Genomic DNA, 19,208 nt, shown 5'->3' with positions numbered 1-19,208 from the left:
ATAAATGTGTTCATCTTAAGGTTGTAAGCTAATAGTGGAGGGAAAAGAAAAAAGTTATGTGATTCTCTTCCTTATAGTTGCCCTGCCAAATTAGTCACTGAATAAATCCTTTCTAATAAACAAGATAGCCATAAAATTATATTAATTCTACAGAGGGTTTTTTTGTTTTGTTTTTACTAGTTTATTTAGAATAAATATCCTAAAATAAGCCTGTATAGAATCTCATGATTTTTAACTCAGAAAAGAATTTGGATTGAGTTCAGGTTTCCATGAAGTAACATGTATGATTGATTTGTCAAAAAGAACATACCATCCTTATAAAAACACTGCCTTTAATGCTTTTATTTTTGCAGATAGCCAGTGCCAAGCATACTGTCTCCTAGAAGCAGCAGCTTCTCCTATCTTAAAAAAACTTGTATGCCTCTGTACTCTTCCTGCTGCTACCTGGAAATTTGACACTGTCATTTTTGACCAAACAAGGTTCCTCTTAAAAGAACAAGAAAAAGTAATAAGTGATGCCATTCACCAAGGTGAGTACAAATAAAAGTCACATTATTTTAAAGGATATAAATTTATGGATTATTAGAAAATGCAGAAATTAGTCATAGATGGAGGCATAACTGTAATTCAGCATATGGCACCCACAGACCAATGCTGGAATATCAGCTAAGCAAGGATAAAAAGGTAAGAAATACAAGTGTCGCCTGCTTTTCATGTTTGCTTTATGTCACTTTGATTTTATGAAGACCTACATTAATATCTGTTTTCACTAACTGAAAGAAATCAAAGAGGATTTTCGTTTTTATGAAAAAAGGTATTTGCTTCTTTACTCCATTTCAGCTTACAGAAGGTTTCATAGGAACTCTCTATTTTCAGATAGTGGGGGAAACCTGTATCATCTGGCATTGCTTCTCAGTAAAGCTCCTAGTTGACATATATATTACTTGACAGATTCCTATTGCAGAAACCAAATTAACCCTATTATTGTTAGCATCTGAACCACTTAGGTCCCTCCCAAAAAGGTGGGGGGAGGTCAAAAAGTAAATTGATTAAAGTCAATCCTGGACTTTTGCTTCTGGCCAAAATGGAGTAACAGGGATTGAATTTACCCTCCTTCCAGAAATAACAACAACAAACAAACAAAAAGACAAAGACAAAATAGATGAAACCAGTTGTTAAGATCCTAGACATCAGGCAACGAAGCACAATGATTCCTGAGAGATGGGAAACAAGTGAGGTGAGCCCTACCATTGCCCTAGCTTACTGCCTTGAAAGAAATTCCAGGCCATGGCACAGGGAGAGGTACCAGAGGCAGAACTCAGTGGACAATCTGAGTTGAAGAAGCAGAGCTAAGAGTCCAGGGAGACCAAGGCAGCTAAAGTTCAAAGGATAGAAGGTTAGGGGCTTCCCTGGTGTCACAGTGGTTAAGAATCCGCCTGCCAATGCAGGGGACATGGGTTTGAGCCCTGGTCTGGGAAGATCCCACATGCCGCGGAGCAACTAAGCCCGTGTGCCACAACTGCTGAGCCTGAGCTCTAGAGCCTGCAAGCCACAACTACTGTGCCCACGAGCCACAACTACTGAGCCCGCATGCTACAACTAATGAAGCCTGTGCACCTGGAGCTTGTGCTCTGCAACAAGAGAAGCCACTGCGATGAGAAGCCTGCACACCGCAGTGAAGAGTAGCCCCCGCTCGCCACAACTAGAGAAAGCCCATGCACAGCAACGAAGACCCAATGCAGCCAAAAATAAATAAATTAAAATAAATAAATTTTTTTAAAAAAGGGTAGAAGGTTAGAGAGCAGAGAGCTTCACAAGGAGAGTCCTAGAAATTTGCAGAAAATCACCCTGAAGTATTCAGCAGAGTACTGATCAAAGAGTATATGTGAGGACAATAGCCAAAACATAGAAACAACCTAAATGCCCACTGACAGATGAATGGATAAAGAAGATGTGGTACAGGGCTTCCCTGGTGGCGCAGTGGTTGAGAGTCTGCCTGCCAATGCAGGGGACACGGGTTCAAGCCCTCATCAGGGAGGATCCCACATGTCGCGGAGTAACTAGGCCCGTGAGCCACAACTACTGAGCCTGCGCGTCTAGAGCCTGTGCTCCGCAACAAGAGAGGCCTCGACAGTGAAAGGCCCGCGCACCACGATGAAGAGTGGCCCCCGCTTGCCACAACTAGAGAAAGTCCTCGCACAGACACAAAGACCCAACACAGCCAAAAATAAATAAATAAATAAATAAATTTATTTTAAAAAAAGATGTGGTACATATATACAATCGAATACTACTCAGCCATAAAAAAGAATGAAATAATGCCATTTGCAGCAGCATGGATGGACCTAGAGATTATCATACGAATTAAAGTAAGTCAGACAGAGAAAGACAAACACCATATGATATCACTTATATGTGGAATCTAAAATATAACACAAATGAACTTATCTATGAAACAGAAACAGACTCACAGACATAGAGAACAGACTTGTGGCTGCCAAGGGGGTGGGGTGGGGGAAGGATGGATTAGGAATTTGGGATTAGCAGATGCAAACTATAATATAGAGAATGGATAAACAACAAGGTTCTAATGTATAGCACAGGAAACTATATTCAATATCCTGTGATAAACCATAATGGAAAAGAATATGGAAAAAAGAAAAAAAGAACAGCCATCTCAAAAAAAATAAATGTATATGTGAGGAACTAAACTACCAGAGGTTGGGAAACAAACCATCTGAAAGGATTAGAGGGAATAGTACTGTGAATTCACACGGGGCAGGAAATAATGTCTGTTCCCACCAGCCAGACTAGAAAAACTCATAATTCATAGAGTATTGATCATCATACTTAGAGAAGTCTTGTCTCAGTGGTGGGGAATAATTATCCCTAGATTTAGCACTGCTCTGGACCTGCCTAAAAAAATCATAAAAGCAAGACTCAAAGTTATCAAACTATTTCCAAGGAAATTAACTGCATCCCAGAACAAAGCTTAAGACTATTTATATGAATACAAAAATATTTAGCACTAACAAGGTAAAATTCACAATGTTTGACATCTGATCAAAGATTGTCAAGCATAACAAGAGACAGGAAACCACAGCCCATAAGGAGAATAATCAATCAAAACAAACTCAGAGCTGACAAAGATGTTAGTATTATCAGAGAGGACACTGAAACTTATTATAACTGTATTCCATACATTCAATAAGCTAGAGACACAAAAGAGATGCAAATCATAGTTTTAGAGAATAAACTACAATGCATGAGATGAAAAATACACTGGATGAAGTTAATGGCAGATTAAATATTGCAGGAGAAAAAACTAGCTAACTTGTAAGCATAGCAATAGAAACTACCTAAAATAAAACCCAGGTGGATAAAAGAATAAAAAAGAAGGAAAGAAAAGAGCATAACGGGCTGTGAAACAACTTCAAATAGCCTTATATACTAGCATTAGAGTTCTCAAAGGAGAGGCAAAAGGGGGTAAACAGATAAAATATTTGAAGAAATAATGACTGAAATCTTGCCAAACTCAGTGAAAACTACAAACCCACAGATCCAAGAAACTCAGTGAACCCTAAGCACAAGAAGCATAATAAAGCTACACCAAGGCATATTATAATCAAGTTGCTTAAAACCAGTGATAAAGAGAAAATTGTAGGAGCAGCCAGAAGGAAAAAAATATATGCTGCAAAAGAGAAACAATGACAAGGTTGACATCAAATTTCTTGTCAGAAATAGTGCAAGTGAAAAGACAGTGGAATAACATCTTTAAAATACCTGAAAGAAAAAACCACCAACCTAGTTTTCTGTACTAGGCAAAAATACATTACAAAAACAAAGGGGAAATAGAGATGTTTTCAGACATACAAAAGCTGAAAGAATTCATCAGCTGCGGATCTGCACTGTAAGAAATGTTTTCCTAAAGACAGAACAAAATGATACCAAATTTGGTTTCTCTGCTCTCTTCTTTTCCCTTCCTGGTCATGATTGACTTGTTTACACAAGTCCTTCCAGGGAGATACTACCCATAACTGGTTTTTCTGTTGCTCCTTGATTCCCAGTGACCACTGATTATTTGCTTTGATCTTCATTGCTTAAATCAATAGTTTTCATACTTTTTTTTTAACATCTTTATTGGAGTATAATTGCTTTACAATGGTGTGTTAGTTTCTGCTTTATAACAAAGTGAATCAGCTATACATATACTTTTTAGCAGAACTCTTTGTTCAATAAATATTACATGGCATCCCACTATATAAAACAGAGAGAAGTAGAGCTTCTCTGGTTAAATTAGGCCTGGAATCCGGTCTTCTTGGCCCCACTTTTGCATGCAGTAAAATCCAATCTATCATCTTCAATAAGCTCTGGAACTACATGGAACGTATTAATTAGATAACTGTCTTGTCCCTATAAGTACCTCTTTTGTTTGAGTCATATCTTTGGACAAATATTCCCAGGTGTCTACCTCCATTTCAAGATATTGCTTTACGTTATGATCCTCCACCTTTATCTAAACCAGTTGGCAAGTTATGAGTTTAATTTTCTTCTTGTTCCATAACTGGGAATCATTGTCCTTCTTCCCACCAAGAGTAGAAATAATTGAACATTCTCTGGAAGCAGCAAAGTATGAACTCTAAGGTTAGCTGTAGGGGTTGGAATGCCAGCTCCATCATTTATTCACAAATTGACCTTGGGCAGTTACCTAACCTCGTTAAGACTGTTTTCTCATCCATAAAATCAAGATCATAGTAAACTTGTCTGATAGGGTTATTGTTATAGATTCAATGAAATAAACAGATTATATACAGCTTGGCACATAGTAAGCACTCAATAATAAATGTTATCTATTATTGTTAAGCATTCTGATATATATTCTAAAATTCTAATGTATATTCTGTCTTTAAATTATGTTTTTGCTTACCTAGGTAAAAATGTTGAAAGAGAAATGACATTCAAGTGTGCTGCCCTCTTACACCTTTTGGTAACAATTAGAGATGTCCTTTTAACATGTAGCTTGGACACAGCATTGGGTTGGTGTGAAAATTTTTTATTTCCCCTTTTCTTCTTATTGAAATATTTTGTCTGAAGTAACGTTTACTTTTCTGAAAAAGATGCGCTTTGTAAGAAATTATGTAGTTTTTATTCCTTCTGCATTAAACATTATATATATATTGACATAATTATAATGGAATATATATTTTATTCTACTTATATTCATTAAAAGAAATTTTCTGTAACAACAATCATCACCTAGAAAAATAGGTGTAGGATTCTCTATTCTAGGCCTGAATTACAGACTCCTAATGGCCTTAAGGGATTTGACTGTGTAATCATTATTATGCACTGCATTTTTTAAAACATCTTTATTGGAGTATAATTGCTTTACAATGGTGTGTTAGTTTCTGTTGTACAACAAAGTGAATCAGCTATACATATACATATATCCCCATATCTCCTCCCTCTTGCATCTCCCTCACACTCTCCCTATCCCACCGTTCTAGGTGGTCACAAAGCACCGAGCTGATCTCCCTGTGCTATGTGGCTGCTTCCCACTAGCTATCTATTTTACATTTGGTAGTATATATATGTCCATGCCACTCTCTCACTTCGTCCCAGCTTACCCTTCCCCCTTCCCGTGTCCTCAAGTCCATTCTCTACATCTGCGTCTTTATTCCTGTCCTGCCCCTAGGTTCATCAGAACCATTTTTTTTTTTTAGATTCCATCTATATGTGTTAGCATACGGTATTTGTTTTTCTCTTTCTGACTTACTTCACTCTGTATGACAGTCTCTAGGTCCATCTACCTCGCTACAAATAACTCAATTTCGTTTCTTTTTATTATGCACTGCTTTTTAATGTAAGATGACACTTAGACATGTACATTTTAGGTCCTCATTGAATATCTGTGGCTTCGAATCTTTGCTAGATGCAATATAGCTATATAGCAAGATCTTCTGCAATTTCTTTTTTAGTTGTGCATGTAAGTTAGGATATGAATTACTTGAGTATTAAAAATCAAACTATTTTGAGTGTGTTGAAAATTTTAAAGATTTTGGAAATTTTTTCTAAACTATTAAAATCCCTAAAGTATCTGTCTTACTGCATTACTGTTTTAGGCCCCTTATTGCAGGTTGTTTAGACTTGTTTAGTAATGGTATATTTTTAGGATTATGTTTTATAATTTAAAGTTTCTAGAACCCATTATATACAAAGTGAAAATAATTTTTCTCTGATCTATGACCCAGACATTTTCTCTTATCTGTGACTCAGACAAATATTATTTCTCTAATCCAAGGTTTGGATAAGTACTGGGCAGCAGCGAGTTACAATTGTACTCCCTCTACATCACTGGGAGTTGTAATACTTGGCCAAGTATTATATTAGTATTATCTGGCCAGGTATTGTAACTAAGTTACAGCTACCTTTAGAAAGCCCAACATGGTGCTTTTCCTTTCTTCTCCAATTAAAGCATTTGAGTGTTGATGCTGAATGAAGTTGTCTTGTCTCCATTCCCAGACAACTATAGCCCTAGTTTACAGTATCTGTAGCTAGTATAATGGTGTAGTGTCACATGCTTCTGTTTAGCCACCTGTCTTCATTATAATTTTCAGCTGCCATAGAAGATTGTCAGACAACAACTAAGCTAACTATAAAAGCATAATAGTAAGGCAGAATATCAGAATCTAGAATATTTGGATTCCCAGGGAGAGTACAGTTGTGACTCACTCGTGCTCAATACTTATCAAAATCTTGAATTAGAGAAATAATATTTATGGAGGATTGCTTAAAGTATGTTCACCTTTAAGTATTCTACATTTTACCCTAGGATTAAGTGAGACCATTGAGAGCTATATACTTGAACTGAATTGTTTCCGTTCCTCAAAGAAATGCCTTTACTAAATCACACTTTGGCATTATTATTTGGCTACCTTGAGGAACACTTATAAAAGTAAAATCCTTGTTGGAAAACATAACTTCTTAAACCCTGGGTACCAAGCCATAATGAGTAACCTTGCTGCCTTGGACATTTTTAGTAGAAGGCTTTCTCACTCCTCTAAACCTCTCAAAATCAAAGAGCAAGTTAGGTTGTCCTCCTTTCTTTCTTTGTGAATAGTGACAGAGGAAGAAAGGTCCATGTGGGTCTGGCTGCCTACCCTGGACCCAGAATTCTGTATTTTCTCCCAGCTTCCAATTTGCTTCTTCTCCCAAACTAGCAAGGTAATTAGTTTCAAGGTTTAAAGTATAGAGTTTCACTTCTGGGCTTTAACCCAGAAATAAATTCAGTATTGTGTAATGGGTACTGTAGTAAAGATACATAGTAATGGCACAAAGGATGGTGACTGTTAGCCTTTCAAGCTGAATTTTTTTTAAAATAAGTAGGAGTTTGCCAAGTAAATAAAGTACGAAAGGGTATTGTAGGCAGAATTAAGAGCCCAGAAGAATGACTTAGTGGGTGTATGACAAACGGTTCCATGTGGCTAAATTGAAGAGTACAAGGTGGAAAGCAAAGAGAGCTAAGCCTGAAGAAGTAAGAAAGAGCCAAATCATGAAAAGCCTTTTAAGCTACACAAAAGAATTCAGTCACTACTCTGTAAATAATAGGGAACCACTGAAACAGGAAAGCTACTGGATTAGGTTTGTCTTTCAGAAGGTTACATCTAATGGCAGTATGGAGAATCAGTGGGAAGTTTGGAGATTAGTAAGCAGAAAGAACATAAATCAGTCTCTAAATTGCCCATCATTCTAGCTGTATTAAAATAAAATTAGAATTAATATGTACATAGTATAAAAATATGAACATGAACATTAAATTTTTGATTTATTATTGTATTTATTGTCCAGATATTCATTGAATACCTGATCTACATAAGTTACTCTGCCAGGTGCTCTACTTCAGTAATTCACAAAATTCACTGTGCAGTAGAATCACTGGGAGAAGTTTTACACATAGGAATCCCTGGAACTCAATCTAGATTTCTTGAATTTGAACCTTCAAGGATAGGTCTCAGGATTCTGTGTTTAAAATTGCTCTTAGTGAGTCTGAATTTAGGCACTTCTGTTTTAGCAGCTACATAAATTAATTATGCTTAAATATCATGGATTATGAGAGCTTATAGACTAGTGAGGTTGTTAAGTCATATACATAAATAACCAGAAATCAAGTGCAAAGCTGTATCGATAGCATACCAAGAAAATCTCAGTGAAATGCATTACCACAGGACTTGCATGTAAGTGTAGATTCTAGGATTTAGGAAGAAGGCAATAGCATTTAACAAGCCAGAAGCCAGGAAAGGATGAGAAATATTCAGAGAATATGTAGAGTATATCCAGTTATATTGGTATTATGTAGCTTAAAAATAGACATTTGCTACATATTTCTCAGCGTCACTTAAATTTAAGGTTTTCATTAGTTGCTATCTTTGATCAAAATCAGAAAAGTAGTAAAGGGAAATTTAACTGTCTCTGCTATGACCCTTATTTCCTTTTAGGTTTTTACCATGCAGTTTCTAAAAGAACAAAAAGACATGCTTTTTTTCCCACTTTTGTTTTTAACAGGATATTTGTCAAATGCAAAAGATATCTACAGAAGCATTTTAGGCTCCTATTTGGATGACATTTGGCGACAACTGGAGATTGTACAGTTTATTAGGGAAAAAAAGCCTGAAACCAACTACAAGATACAAGAATTGCAATGTCAGATACTAAATTGGGTGCAAAGTGGACAGCAAATTAAGGTAAGTACTGAAATAAAGCAGATAACAGCAATCAGCTTATATAAGAATTGGATGTAAGATAAATTTTTGCATTTAATTTGAAATTATGAAATAGTATAGTATATACTATTTGGTCCCTTGACAGTTTTCTCCTTAAGTAAGTTAACAGGACAGAATCAGACCCAGAGAAGGGATCATTGGCATCATTATTTATATGTCTTGAATTTTTTTAATACTTTAATTTTTATTATACATAGTTTTCTGTGGATTAATCCTTTAAATCTCAAAAATTTTGTTTTCTACTTGTAAGTTCATGAACACATACCCAACAATAGAACTACAATAATTAATTTTTAGATATTGAGCCAGAATCTCATCTTATATAATTCTAAGAAAAAAAAAAAAGCTCTTGTTTATTCCTTGGATTATGTTGGAAATTTTTTGCCCACTCTACCTCAAGCATTGAACAAAATTTGCGTAAGTAAAGATTTAAGAGAAAATACTTAAAAAAAATTTTCAAGCAGAAAAGCATCTCAAAATCTTTACACTAAATCTGGAAACAAATTTGGCCTTTTTCTTCGTTTTCCTCTCTGTCCCTGCTGGGGATATTTTTATTCCCAACTCTGTGGTTACTTGGGTAACTGCCTAAGTCATTAAAACAAATTAAATCAATCAGTAAGAAATTTAAAATTGGGGAGTGATGTCAGCATCATAGCAGGAAGAGATGCTCTCTCGGCTCTCCCCTTCAATCTGCAACCAGGAAAACATCCACAACTCAACAAAAGGGCCTTTGCCCAACACACCAGGACACTGGAGAGTTCCACCCATCTGTACATGTAAAGATAGGTGGAATGGAACCCATAGAAGAGGCGGAACTGGAGGATCAGCATAGGCAGTGCCTGCAATTTTGGCCCCTGGGCTGCAGCAGGTGAACCCCAGTCCAGAAGAACCCAGCAGCAGCGAGGGCGGCATCCCACATGACCCTGGCCTCCCACTTGCACTGGTACCCACAGCCACAGATAGCTGAGCAGCCGTGGCACAAGGCCTGTGACCCTGTTCCTCCAGCTCAGAGCCACCCACAGCTCTGGCGCCCCACCCTCCATCAGCAGTGGGTGAACCCAGAAACCCAGGAGCACCAGAAAAGGAACGGCACACATGACCCCAGTTCCTCCTCCCGGCCTTCCTGCTCCTCCTGCAGTGGCAGAGCCTGTGACTCAAGGATCCCAAATGAGGCCACCATCCTAGTACTCAGGCAGTGACATCAGTAACACCAGAAACAGCAAGGCACCAACAACCCCAGAGGCACAAGCAGTGATAACAAATGCTTTGGGTGACCCCTCTGACGTAGACACGGAGGGTAGAAAGTGCCAATACTCAAACACAACCAGAGGCAGTGCAGGTAAGAGGAAACAATGTGCTGTAGTGTCACCTACTGGAAAATAAGAGAAAGGCTTCTATTTACAATGGAGAAAAGACAGCCTCTTCAGTAAGTGGTGCTGGGAAAACTGGACAGCTACATGCTAAAGAATGAAACTAGAACATTTCCTAACACCATACACAAAAATAAATTCAAAATGGATTAAAGACCTAAATGTAAGGCCGGACACTGTAAAACTCTTAGAGGAAAACATAGGCAGAACATTCTTTGACATAAATCACAGCAAGATCTTTTTTGATCCACTTCCTACACTAATGAAAATAAAAACAAAAATAAACAAATGGGATCTAATTAAACTTAAAAGCTTTTACACAGCAAAGGAAACCATAAACAAAGCAAAAAGACAACCCTTAAAATGGGAGAAAATATTTGCAAATGAAACAGCCGACAAGAGATTAATTTCCAAAATATACAAATAGCTCATGCAACTCAATACCAAAAAAACAAACAACCCAATCAAAAAATGGGCAGAAGATCTAAATAGACATTTCTCCAAAGAAGACATACAAATGGCCAAAAAGCGCATGAAAAGATATTCAACATCACTAATTAGGGACTTCCCTGGTAGTCCAGTGGTAAAGAATCCACCTTACAACGCAGGGGACACAGGTTCAAAGCCTGGTCAGGGAACTAAGATCCCATATGCCGTGGGGCAGCTAAGCCCGCATGCCACAACTACTGAGCTCACATGACTCAACTAGAGAGCCTACAGGCCCCAAACTACAGACCCCACGCACTCTGGAACCCGTGCGCCACAACTAGAGAAGAGAAAACTAGAGAGAAGCCCATGCGCTGCAACGAAGAGCCTGAAGTACCGCAACTAAGACCCAATGCAGCCAAAAATAAATAAAATAAATAATAAATAAATCTTTTAAAAAATCACTAATTATTAGAGAAATGCAAATCAAAACTACAACGAGGTATCACCTCACACGGGTCAGAATGGCCATGATCAAAAGATCTACAAACAGTAAATGCTGGAGAGGGTGTGGAGAAAAGGGAACCCTCCTACACTGTTGATGGGAATGTAAAGTGGTACAGCCACTATGGAGAACAACATGGAGGTGCCTTCAAAAACTAAAAGTAGATCTACCATATGACCCAGCAATCCCACTCCTGGGCATATACCCAGAGAAAACCATAATTTGAAAAGATACATGCACCCCAGTGTTCATTGCAACGCTATTTACAGTAGCCAGGACATGGAAGCAACCTAAATGTCCATCAACAGAGGAATGGATAAAGAAGATGTGGCACATATATACAATGGAATATTACTCAGCCATAAAAAAGAACAAAATAATGCCATTTGCAGCAACATGGATGGACCTAGAGATTGTCGTTCTGAGTGAAGTAAGTCATACACAGAAAGACAAATATCATATGATACCACTTATATGTGGAATCTAAAAAAAGGGTATAAATGAACTTAGCTACAAAACAGAAATAGAGTCACAGATGTAGAAAACAAACATGGTTAACAGGGGATAAGGGGGGAGGGATAAATTGGAAGATTGGGATTGACATATACTCACTACTATATATAAAATAGACAACTAATAATAACTTACTGTATAGCACAGGGAATTCTACTCAATATGCTGTAATGGCCTATATGGGAAAAGAATCTAAAAAAAGAATGGATATATGTATATGTATAACTGATTCACTTTGCTGTATAACTGAAACTAATACAACATTGTAAATCAACTATACCTCAATGAAAATTTAAAAAAGAAAGAAAGGAATAGAAAAGATGGTGTGGAATTTGGAGCATGGCCAGGCCAGGAGTGCGATTTCTCTGGAATCCTCTGCCCCAGTCCCAGAGGATGCATTAGGTTTAAGGCAGAAAAATGACTGACAAATTACTAGGTCACTGAGTGTGAAATTTACATTTTTTGCTCCTTGCTTTCACCCATCCAATAATTATATCAACCTAAACAGTAAAGATATTGCTATTGTCTTCTTTATTGCAGCACCTCTGAAAGGGGAACTGCTGTGTCTCAGTAGATTTTTTTTGCTGGATAAATCTTTTCCTTGTGATAAATAAATCTCCTAACAGCGTCTTATGTTTTTTTAAAAAAAGAGAAAGGCTTCTAATTTATAACTTGTTGGTTCATTAAAATCAAGTAGAAAAAATTATTTTTACCTAAAGAAGAAAGGTGTTCACTACTTCAGATGTGTCAGCTGAGGAACAACTTATCCAGCACCATGAAGAACCACAGCAACACTGTATCACAAAAACAAAATGACAATTCAGCAGAAATCAAACTTAAAGTCATGGAATATTGCAATCTAACTGATAGAGAATTCAAAATAGCTGTCATGAAGAAATAACAAGCTACAAGAAAACTCAGAAAGGCAGTTCGATGAGCTCAGGAATAAAATTAATGAACAGAAGGAATACTTTACCAAAGAGACTGAAACTAAAAAAGAACCAAACAAATTCTGAAGCTGAAGAACTCAATAAATGAAATTGAGAATTCACTAGAAAGCACTGGAAATAGAGAAGACCATATGGAAGAAAGAATTATTGAGCTCAAATTTAGAAATCTAGAGATGGTACAGGTAGAAGAGGAAAAAGAATTAAGATATAAAAAAGGGGGAAATTTTATGAGCATTATCTGACTCTTTTAGGAAGGGCAACATTAGGGTAATGGTTATCCCAGAAGAAGAAACAGAGAAGGTAGCAGAGAGTTTATTTAAAGAAATAACAGCTGAGGACTTCCCAAACCTGGGGAAGGAACTGGATATACAAGTCTATGAAGCTAAGAGAACACCTAATCACCTCAATGCAAAAAGATCTTCTCCAAGACACTGTCAAAAGTCAATGGAAAAGAATTTTAAATGCAGTCAGTGAAAAAAGGATGCAACCTACAAAGGAATCCCTATTAGCGGATCAGCAGATTTCTCAGCAGAAACTCAACAGGCCAGGAGGGAGTGGAATGACATTCTCAAAGTACTGAAAGATAAAAACTGTCATCCAAGAATACTCTATCCAACAAAGTTATCATTCAGATATGAAGGAGAAATAAGGGCTTTCCCAGACAAACAAAAGCTGAGGGATTTTTATCAACACTAGACCTGCCTTATAAGAAATGTTGAAAGGAGCTCTGCTGCCAGAAAAAAAAGGCAAAAGTACACAAAACTTTAAGGTGATAAATAGCTGAACAGAATCAGAAAATTGCAACTCTGTATCAGAATAGGTTTTTAAATACTTTATTACAACATAAAGGTTAAAGGGAGAAATATCAGGAAAAAAACAATAGCTACTTCAATTTGGTAACTAATGCAATATAAAAAGGGATAATTTGAGACAAGAAAAACATAAAAGGGGAAGAGGAAAAGAAGGGAACCCATATAGGCAAATGAAGATAAGATGCTATCAGCAGAAAAAGGACTACTTTATCTATGATACATTTCACACAAACCTCTTGGTAACCACCAAGCATAAATCTAGAACAGAGACACAAAACATAAAAAAAAGAGGAAACTGAGAAAAACATAGAAAACCACCAAACCAAAATGACAGAAAGAAACACAGGAAAAAGAAACAATGGAGATATAGAACAAACAGAAAACAAAAGATAGAATGGCAGTACTCAGTACTCATCTATCAATAATCACCCTAAGTGTAAATGGATTGGATTCACCAATCAAAAGACACAAAGTGGCTGGATGGATTAAAAAACAAGAGCCGGGCTTCCCTGGTGGCGCAGTGGTTGAGAATCTGCCTGCCAATGCAGGGGACACGGGTTCGAGCCCTGGTCTGGGAAGATCCCACATGCCACGGAGCAACTGGGCCCGTGAGCCACAATTACTGAGCCTGCGCGTCTGGAGCCTGTGCTCCGCAACAAGAGAGGCCGCGATGGTGAGAGGCCCGCGCACCGCGATGAAGAGTGGTCCCCACTTGCCGCAACTAGAGAAAGCCCTTGCACAGAAACGAAGACTCAACACAGTCATAAATAAATAAATAAATAAGTAAAAGAACGTGAATTTCTAAAAAAAAAAAAAAAAACAAGAGCCAACTATATGCTGCCTCTGGGAGACTCACTTCAGCTCTAAAGACAAACATAGGCTCAAAGTGAAGTGATAGAAGATGATACTCCAAGCAAACGACAGCCAAAAGAAAGCAGATGTAGCCATACTCATATCAGACAAAATACACGTTAAGCCAAAAAAAGGTAACAAGAGACAAGGAAGGACATTATATTCTGATAAAGGGGACAATTCATCAAAAAGACATAATAGTAAAACAACAAAAAAAGACATAATAGTTAGTAATATCTATGCACCTAACATAGGAGCACCAAAATATATAAAGCAATTTTTAACAGACCTAAAGGGAGAAATTGGTGCAGCACAATAATAGGAGAGGACTTTAACACCCCACTTACATTAATAGATAGATCATCCAGACAGAAAGTCAACAAGGAAACAGTGGTCTTAAATGAAACATTAAACCAGATGGATTTGATAGATTGGTACAGGACATTCCATCCAAATGCAGCAAAATACACATTCTTCTCAAGCACACATGGAACTTTCTCAGGCATAAACCGTATGTTGGGACACAAAACAAGTCTCAATAAATTTAAGAAGACTGAAATCATATCAAGCATCTTTTCCGACCACAACACTATGAGACTATAAGAAGATAGCTGAAAACATCACAGATATGTGGAGACTGAACAACATGCTACTGAGCAACTATTGGGTCAATGAAGAAATCAAAAGAGAATTTTTAAAATACCTTAAGACAAATGAAAATGAAAATACGATATACCAAAATCTATGGGATGCAGCAAAAGCAGTACTAAGAGGGAAGTTTATATCAATACAAGCCTATCTCGAGAAACAAAAGTCTCAAATAAATCATCTAACCTTACACCTAAAGGAACTAGAAAAAAAACAAATGAAGCCCAAAGTCAGTAGAAGGAAGGAAATAATAAAGATCAGAGCAAAAATAAATAAAATAGAGACTAAAAAGACAATAGACGAGATCAGTGAAACTAAGAGTTGGTTCTTTGAAAAGGTAAACAAAAATGACAAACATTTAACCAGACTCACTAAGAAAAAAAAAAGAGAAGGCTCTGATAAATAAAATTAGAAAATAAAGGAGAAAAATAACAATGGATACCACAAAAATACAAAGATTGTAAGAGAATATTCTGAATAGTTAGTAACCAACAAAGTGGACAACCTAGAAGAAATGAAGAAATTCTTAGAATCATGCAACCTTCCAAGACTGAATTATGAAGAAATGGAAAAATTGAATAGATCAATTTCTAGTAAAGAGATTAAAACAGTAATGAAACAAAAACCTCCTAAAAAACAAAAGCCCAGAATCAGATGGCTTCACAGGTGAATTCTACCAAACATTCAAAGAAGAATTAATATCCATCCTTCTCAAACTCTTCCAAAATATTGAAGAGGAGGGAACACTTTCTAACTCATTTTACAAGGCCAGCATTACCCTGATACCAAGTCCAGACAAAGACAATACAAAAAATATACATTACTGACCAATATCTCTGATGAATATAGATACAAAAATCCTTAACAGAATAGTAGCAAACCAAATACAATACATTAAAAGTTTCATATAGCATTATCAAGTAGGATTTATTCCAGGGATGCAAAGATGGTTCAATATTCTCAAATCAATCAGTGTGATACACCTTAGCAAAATGAAAGATAAAAAACATATGATCATCTCAATAGATGCAGAAAAAGCATTTGACTAGATTCAACACCTATTTGTGATTAAAAAAACTCTCAATGAAATGGGTGTAGAAGGAGTGTATCTCAGCATGATAGAGGCCATATATAACAAACCCACAGCTAACATCATACTCACTGGTGAAAAGCTGAAAACTGTCCCTCTAAAATCAGGAACAAGACAAGGATGCCCACTCTCACCACTCTTATTCAATATAGTATTAGAAATTATAGCCAGAGCAATTAGATAGAAAAAGAAATAAAATGCATCCAAATTGGAAAGGAAAAAGTAAAACTGTCACTGTTGCAGGTGACATGATTTTATGTGTAGAAAACCCTAAAGACTCCACCAAAAAACTATGAGAAATGACAAAACAAATACAGTAAAGTTGCAGGGTACAAAATCAACATATAAAAATCTATTGCATTTCTATATGCTAAAAATGAGCTAGCAGAAAGAGAAATTAAGAAAACAATCCCATTTACAATCACAACAAAAAGAAAAAATACCTAGGAATAAATTTAACCAAGGAGGTGAAAGACCTGTACACTGAAAACTATAAGATATTGCTGAAGGAAATTAAAGATACAAATAAATGGAAAGATATTCCATGCTCATGGGTTGGAAGAATTAACATTGTTGAAATGTCCATATTACCTAAAACAATCTACATATTCAATGCAATCCCTATCAAAATCCCAAGGACATTTTTCCACAGAAATAGAACAAAAAAATCCTAAAATTTATATGGAACCACAAAAGACCATAACTAGCCAAAGCAATCCTGAGAAAAAAGAACAAAGCTGGAGGCACCACAGTCCCTGATTTCAAACTACATTACACAGCTATAGTAATCAAAAGAGCATGGTATTGGCAGAAAAACAGATACATAGATCAGTGGAACAGAATTGAGAGCCCAGAAATAAACCCACACATATATGGACAATTAATTTACAACAAAGGAACAAAGAAGAAACAATAGAGAAAGGATTGTCTCTTCAATAAATGGTGTTGGGAAAACTGGACAGCCACATACAAAAAAAAAAGTAGACCACTGTCTCACACCATACACGAAAATCAACTCAAAATGGATTAAGGATTGGAATGTAAGACCTGAAACGATAAAACATAGGCAGTACACTCTTTGACATCAGTCTGAGCAATATCTTTCTGGCTATGTCTCCTCAGGCAAGGGAAACAAAAGCAAAAACAAACAAATGGGACTACATCAAACTAAAAAGTTTCTGCACAGCAAAGAAAATCATCATCAAAATGAAAAGACAACTTATTGAATAGGAGAAGATATTTGCAAATTATTATATTCAATAAGATGTTATATCCAAAATATATAAAGAACTCATACTACTCAACAACTACAAAAAAAATTTAAAATGGGCAGAGGAGCTTCATAGATATTTTCCCAAAAAAGACATACAGATGGCCAATAGGCACATGAAAAGATGTTCAACATCACTAATTGTTAGGGAAATGCAAATCAAAACCACAATGAGATATCACATCACACCTATCATAATGGCTATTATCAACAAGGCAAGAAATAATAAATATTGGTGAGGATTTGGAGAAAAGGGAACCCTCATACACTGTTGGTGGGAACATAAGTTGGTGCAGCCACTATGGAAAACAGTATAGAGATGCCTCAAAGAATTAAGAATGGAACTCCCATATGAACCATCTACCCCACTTCTGGGTATTTGACCAAAGAATACAAAAACACTACTTTGAAAAGATACACCCTTATGTTCATTGCAGCATTATTTACAATAGCCAAGATACGGGAACAACCTATGGTTGATTTGTTATCTCCACCCTGCACACCCCCAAAACTGTAATGGTAAGTAGGAAAGTATAGTAGCAAATCATTGGTTTTCTCCAGCAATTCAAACCTGCCTGGGTTAAATTTAACACTTACAGTACAGGCAGAGACAACTTATATATAGTCACCTATATTGGAATTCTTGAGGAATGCTAGGAATGCCCTACCCCAAAATACTTTCCTCATTAATATTTGATCTTACTAGAATTTATTCCTTTGTGTTCAAGCACTTATATCTTTTGCAACACAAATATTTACTTTGCCACCTTATTGTCATTAGTTTCATGTAACCAATGAAGTTTGTTATTTTTGTCACTGTAGCAAAAGAATATGAAAAAGAATAATCATTCAGATATACATGTATATGAAATTCTTATTTTTGAACAGGTGCTGATTATAATAAGAATGGATTCAGATGGTGAAAAACATTTACTCATTAAAACCCTTAACAAAATAGAAGGTAGGGAGTTTTAAATTATGCTTCATTTGATAACAAATGCTTGAATATATAAAAATGTACTGATCTAACCAAGTTTTTAATTAAGATATGATTAACACACCATAAAATTCATACTTTAAAAATATATAATTCAGTGGGATCTAATCAGTTTTTAAATCAATGTGGACTATATTAGTCTGCAATATAAATATACTACAATGTACTTATATGTACATTATCATTACTGTTAATTATTATTACCAATTGACACCTTTTATTGTCTACTAATCACTAATATTATGGACTACTTACAACTCTATGAATAGGTTTTATTAAGTCAATTTTTACAAATGAAGAAACTAAAATTCATAAAAGTGATGTATCACGCCAAAATCGCAGGTAGTAAGTGAGGGAATCAGGATTTGAACCTAAGTCTCTCTTGTTCCAGGGTCATTTTTCAACTCTTCTACCCACCACTGCCACCTCTGCCAACCCTTTCCACCTTGTGCTGTGGAACCCATTGCTAAGATGTAAACTTTTCTCCTTCTTCATCTCCTTGTCTTAAGTGAAACCCAACTTTCTTTAGATGATAATGCTTCCCCTGTATCCCTTTCATATAGAAGCTGATAATTTTCTCTCTCTATGTATAAGGATGAGAAGGCCATTTCTTGCTTTCCATTATCCTTTCCAAAACTTTATTCCTCCATCCTTTGAGGCTATGCCATATTGCCATGTCCTTCTCTACTACCCCACAATCATCCATGGACAGTTTTGCATCTGGTCTTGCCATTATCCTAGGTGTCTTTAATGTGAATGATTCATTCAACACCCTGACCTTTTAGTTTCATTGGCCTTCACAACAAATATGATATTCACTCCTTCACTTTGCTATCGACCTTGTGATAATACAGAACTGTCCTGCCTCTAAACTTTAAACTCTGATACATTGTTCTGTGTCTACAGCTACCTCTAGCTCTTTCATGATCTTCAGCATTCTAGAGATTTATAAATTGTCAACTCCTTTTTTCATTTTTTTCTCCTTCCAGAATTGG

At 36.3% G+C, this 19,208-nt stretch overlaps 1 protein-coding gene across 1 annotated transcript in view; it reads left to right on the top strand.

Annotated features, from left to right (window-relative positions):
- Positions 1–19,208, top strand: part of SHOC1 (shortage in chiasmata 1) — an 87,688-nt gene that overhangs the window by 43,924 nt on the left and 24,556 nt on the right. The window contains exons 14-17 of the mRNA XM_059925293.1: positions 354–530; positions 4,932–5,036; positions 8,563–8,741; positions 18,105–18,177. Coding sequence (XP_059781276.1) covers positions 354–530; positions 4,932–5,036; positions 8,563–8,741; positions 18,105–18,177 — 534 coding nt within the window. The remainder of the gene's footprint in view (positions 1–353; positions 531–4,931; positions 5,037–8,562; positions 8,742–18,104; positions 18,178–19,208) is intronic.

Source organism: Balaenoptera ricei, chromosome 6 (assembly GCF_028023285.1).
Source record: "Balaenoptera ricei isolate mBalRic1 chromosome 6, mBalRic1.hap2, whole genome shotgun sequence".
Classification (NCBI taxonomy): domain Eukaryota; kingdom Metazoa; phylum Chordata; class Mammalia; order Artiodactyla; family Balaenopteridae; genus Balaenoptera; species Balaenoptera ricei.
This window is presented reverse-complemented; position numbering and strand designations above follow the sequence as displayed.